Here is a 5,418-nt window from a genome sequence, read left to right as displayed (position 1 = left end):
TAAAATCAAAAAACTTGTAAAATTTACCTGTTTAACATATTCAATTAGATTTGGGATGCAGTTAATTTCAAATCGAAGGTTTTTCAGAGGTTCAAGCCATTTGCCAAGTTCTAAAAAACGAAAAAAAATAATCTGTAATATTTAAAAAACAAAGAAAGGAGCAGTATATTTTTAAAAAAAGAAAAACAACAGCCCTGCATTGAGTACCTAAATTTCATACAAAAATGAACTTGCACCTAATTATTTTCCAAAGCCTTAAAATGAAACAGGAATGTAGACCTATCTTATTGGTTCCAACTACTCTTAACTACCTGATTTGTGAAAACTTAGATGTACAAATGCTTAGTCTATGTAATAAAATGAATTTTTGTAATCACAGTTTATAACATTACAAAACTGATTTATAAAAGTGCTTAGAAATCAATATACTCTTTATCTTTGTTGCTATCCATACCCCTCAAAAAAAGTATAGGTAAATGTATTAAATGTATCTATTTCTAACAGGATCAAATCCATAAGGACAGTTTGTCTTAAGTAGTTCTTAAACATGAAATTTTGGGGCCAGGGAGATGGTTCAGTAGAATAAGCACTTCCCTGGCAAGCACAAGGGTCTCAGTTCAATCCCCGGTTCCACCAAGAAAACAAAACATGAAATTTTAATTTTGTTGATTTCTATTTAGATGTGATTGACTGATTGATTGATTTGGTATAATGTCTCGCTATGCAGCTCGGACTCCTAGTGATCCTCCTGTCTCAGCCTCCCAGTGGTGGGATTACAGGTGTGCACCACCACAGACACCTGGTTTTGGTGTGGTTCCACAAGGGGCCAGCACAGCATGAAGTACCGAGGATTGAATCCCAGCCCCTGCAAGTGCTTAGTCTGCCAAGCTATCTCCCCAGCCCTATCAATTTCCTTATTTGCCTTTAATTACTATTACCCCAAAATAGAGCAAACTCTAATTTAAAATATCAGTGAAATATACCATTTATTGTCATCAAAACAAAACTCGCCAAGAATCTATGTACCTAGACCCTGTCTCCCACTCCAAATTCTTGTTTTGTTTTCATTTGAGATAGGGTCTTCCTGTGTAGCTCAGACTTGGCCTCAAACTCATAGCCCTCCTGCATAGGTTTCCCAAATGTTGGGAGTACAGACATTCACCATTAGACCTGCCTCAAAAAATGTTTTTAGAAAAGCATTCTACCAGTTTCAGACATTCTATAGGTATGACTAACAAAAACCAAAATTACTAGTGATCTCTGTCATTGGTGCACTTGTCCAGAAGGGCTGTGCACATCTGAGTAGTTTTCCTAATGTGTTTTTCTGTTTTGTTTTGAGACAAGATTGTGCTATGTAGTCCAGGCTGGCCATGAACTTGCTATTGAACCTAATCTAGCCTCAAACTCATGGCTTCCCCAATACTGGGATTACACATGTGTGTCACCATCCCCGACTTCCATGCATATAGAACTTACATCTTTCATATATACAGAATATATAGCTCAAATCAAAGAATAAGTGGGACACGGTGTCTTACATCTATAATGCCAACACTCAGGCAGCTGAGGTAGGAAGATTGCCAGAAACTCAAGGCTAGCCTGAACTACACAAAGAGCCTGTCTCAAAAAAACAAAAGAGGGCTGGGGATATAACTAACACAGGGCCTGCCTGGCAAGCACATGGTCCTGAGTTCAATTCCCAGTACCAAAAAATAAATAAATAAAATTAAATTAAATTAAAGTGTACTCATTACCTAGAAAAAGTATCAAAGCATTAATAATGCCTCTGAACATATCATTCGCCCTCCTTTAATAAGGGAATTCATGGGGGGGAGAATCTACCTCTACTGTGGGAAATTGGGAAGTTGAGTTTACTATCCAAGTTTTTACTGGAGCTACCACAATGCATAAAATTTATAATAAAAAAGGAGGTCACAAAGAAAAGAGGTCACATTCCACTTTATAGTATTTTTACCATGTTTACTAGTGTTAACAAGTTTCGTACTTGGTAACATCAGAAAGCTGAAACAAAATAATTTAAAAATTATGACTGGCTACCTAAAACTTTTCCAAACTGACTACAAAATTTTGCTATAAACTTCACTCACTATACACTGATATATTTTTTAATTATTTATTTATTTATTTATTGTGTGTGTGTGTGTGTGGCCAGCTCAGCCCACCAGGGGCGGGGCTGGCTGGCATGTGGTGCTGGGGGGTTGAACCACGGTCCCTGTGCTTTGCTTGGCTTAGCTTGTTCTAAGTAGGTGCTTTAGACCACTGAGCCATCTCACCAGCCCCTACACTGATATATTTTAAATAAAGTTTGCCAGGCATGGTGGCACACACCTGTAATCCCAGAAGTCGGGAGGCTGAGACAGAAGGATGGCTTTGAGTTTGAGGCGAGCCTGAGCTACACAGTGACACACTGTGTCAAAAAAAATTTTTTAATAAAAAAAATAATAATAAAGTTGATATTCATTATCTTTCACTTTTTTGATCCACAAGTAGATCTCTAAACTATACTGCAACGATGTAACATACTTAGAACTGTGTGTGTGCATGAGTGTGTGTGTGTAAACACATGCACAGCCTAGTACAACAGCATACATTGGTAACCCAAGGACTTGAAAGGCTGAGGCAAGAGAGAAGCTGTGAGTTCAAGGCCAACCTGGGCTACATAGTGAGTTCCAGACCAGCCTGAACTACATAGCAAGACTATGTCTCAAAAAAAAAAAAAAAAAGGAAGAAATAAAAGCAGATTAGGTGTGTTACAACATGATAAAACATTAGACATTGAAAGGCTTTTCCTACCCTACATGAGAAATGCTTAAAATAATTTCAGATACTCTACCTTGCAATTTAGCATTATTTTCATCAGCTTTACAAAGCTTCAAGAGAGATGCTGCATGTTGTTCTAACATCTGGACATCACTGGAAGACTGAACCACCACCAAAATAAGTATACATGCATAATTATAAGCTACTGACTTCTTAGACTTGGAATCACTGAAACAAAATAAGGTTTTTAAGTATGGCGTACAAACACAACTTTTAGTAATAATTTTAAATGTTATTTTCTATTTGGTTTTGGACACCAAAGAAATTTATCGTGAAATAGGACTGACTTCTTAAAGACAAGAAACCAGATTTTACAAGTCACATTCAATTCGCCTGAGAACTCCATTAACAGTAAGTTAACCCTCAGGATCCATGAGCACTGAGCCCAGGGCTCCCCGAACAATGAAATCCATGAAGGGTTGAGTCCCTCAGAAATGGCAAGTGTCTACACATCACTACACACATCTGCACCTAACTTTATCTCCACATTACTTACTGTACCTTATACAATGTAAAAGCTATTTAAGTAGTTGCTGTACTGTATTGTTTAGAAAAATAGTCTCAATATTCTTCTACATATTTTGAATTCACAGTTGATCAAATCCACAGAACCAAACCCACAGATAAGGAGAGTTGACTGTATATTAAAATAAAACACACAATACAATAAAGTAAAATACTATCAACAGAATGATGAAATATTAACAGGTATACTTCATTAACAATAAAATATGAGATGGTACACTTTACTAGTCTCCTATAAAATCTTCATTCAATCTGGGCAAATAGGAATAAATGTGATCACCTGCCATCATCAGTCTTCCGTCACAGCGCCATTAGGACACAGTCAGGCACAGAAGCCACTGGGCTGCCTTTCTTGGACCCCACAGGAGACTCACATGTTCAGTCCCCACAGTGAAGGCAGCTATCAGGGTGCTATTGCCTGTGACATAAGCTAGGCAGAGGGGATGTCTCTAAACGCACACTAAAACCTCTAGCCTTTGAGTGCAGGGTCTTCAAAACCATTCCCAATCTCAACCCTTCCCATTCAGTCAAAACAATTCTGAAACCAGATCACATGACTGTATTAGATGGCCAGGACAAAAACAGCAAAAAAAGCGCCCCTATCCTTAAGGGTTATATGCCCCTGGGCCATAGGGCTCCCCTCTACACAGGTCAGCAGAGACGTCAGCTGTACTCTTCGTCAACACCATGGGCTCACAGAAAGAAACCACTGAAAGATCTGCTGCACTGCTTGATAGCTCCATCTTATATTTTGGAGCCTTCCGTGATTCCAATTCTTAACGAGTTATACATTATGTCAAAAAATTAGTTTCTGATTTCAGAGAAACACTTTTTTAAAGGAAACTAGGCCGTACATGGTGGCACATGCCTGTAATCCCAGTATTCGGGAGGCTGAGGCAGGAAGACTGCTGTGAGTCCTAGACCAGCCTAGGTTACAAAGTGAGTTCAAGGCCAGCCTGAACTGCATAGTGAAACTGTCTCAAAAGGCAAAAAAAAAAAAAAAGAGGATCTAGTTTTCTAACACGACTAAATATTTAAGAAATAAAAGTTACCCTAAGGCTTCCTTGGAATAGTACTCCATTAGAGTAATGAGACTTTGAAGATTTTTGTCAAGGCTGAAAACATGGCCAACAGCTGATCTTCCCACAGGATTAAAAGTAATCAAATACAGATTGTGAAGAGTTCCCAAGAGATCAGAATGGTCCGTTTCCTCACTGGCTGTACAGCGCTGGAAATGGCTGAGCAGCTCTGTAATGCACTGTAGCGTCTGCGTGGAGTCCTGCAGCCACAGGGCAAACGCATCATCGACCACACCATCAGACTGGAGACCTTCCTCTTCATCTTGATCATACAGGTGACACAGGGCTCGGATCAACAAGTTTGTTGCTTCATATTCTGACATAAAAAAAAGGAGACCCTTTTGTGACTGTGCAAGAAACTTTAGAACATCTTTTGTCGCTTGCAGCACACCAGGGTGAGCACTTGTTACTGGAATTGACAGAAGCAAGGTGACCAACTCCAAGAAGTGATGACTGTGAAGATACCTGTGGAAAATTGATACTGTGTCAAGTAAAGGAAAAGCATCCTTCATTTACTCACCAAACTGATAAAGTAAAAACTGCTGTGGCTTCATCCTCATCCTCAGACATACCCTACTTTAACTACAAACTACAATTGTAGTAATAATAAAATAATAATAATAATACACTAATACTAACAATGTGTTAGTTTTCTATTCACTGGGCCAAATAAAGTAAAAATTCTACGAGGCCTTTTCCTAGCTAATATTCAAAGATGTTCAATAACTGTTGTTAAGTTTTCTTTCTGGAATTAATTCTGAGTCTAAATTCTGGGCCTGTGGGGCATGGTGGTGCATGCCTATAATCCCAATACTCAGGAGGCTGAGGCAGTAGGATAACTGTGAGCTCAAGGCCAGCTAGATCTACAAAGTAAATTCAAGACCAGCCTGAACTGCATAGCAAAACCTTGTGTCAAAAAAAAAAAAAAAAAAAAAAAAAATTCATTCAGTTCACAGATCAGAAAACAAAGCTC

General features: G+C 38.5%; 1 protein-coding gene across 1 annotated transcript in view; it reads right to left on the bottom strand.

The window, feature by feature from the left end:
* Window positions 1–5,418, bottom strand: part of Virma (vir like m6A methyltransferase associated) — a 94,403-nt gene that overhangs the window by 37,623 nt on the left and 51,362 nt on the right. The window contains exons 9-11 of the mRNA XM_023701379.1: window positions 4,419–4,910; window positions 2,855–3,009; window positions 28–110 (exon numbers count right to left, since the gene is read on the bottom strand). Coding sequence (XP_023557147.1) covers window positions 28–110; window positions 2,855–3,009; window positions 4,419–4,910 — 730 coding nt within the window. The remainder of the gene's footprint in view (window positions 1–27; window positions 111–2,854; window positions 3,010–4,418; window positions 4,911–5,418) is intronic.

The sequence above is a fragment of the Octodon degus genome, unplaced genomic scaffold, assembly GCF_000260255.1.
Source record: "Octodon degus isolate 3935 unplaced genomic scaffold, OctDeg1.0 scaffold00134, whole genome shotgun sequence".
In the NCBI taxonomy this organism is placed as follows: domain Eukaryota; kingdom Metazoa; phylum Chordata; class Mammalia; order Rodentia; family Octodontidae; genus Octodon; species Octodon degus.
The sequence above is the reverse complement of the archived record's forward strand: the minus strand, read 5'-3'. Positions and strand labels throughout refer to the sequence as shown.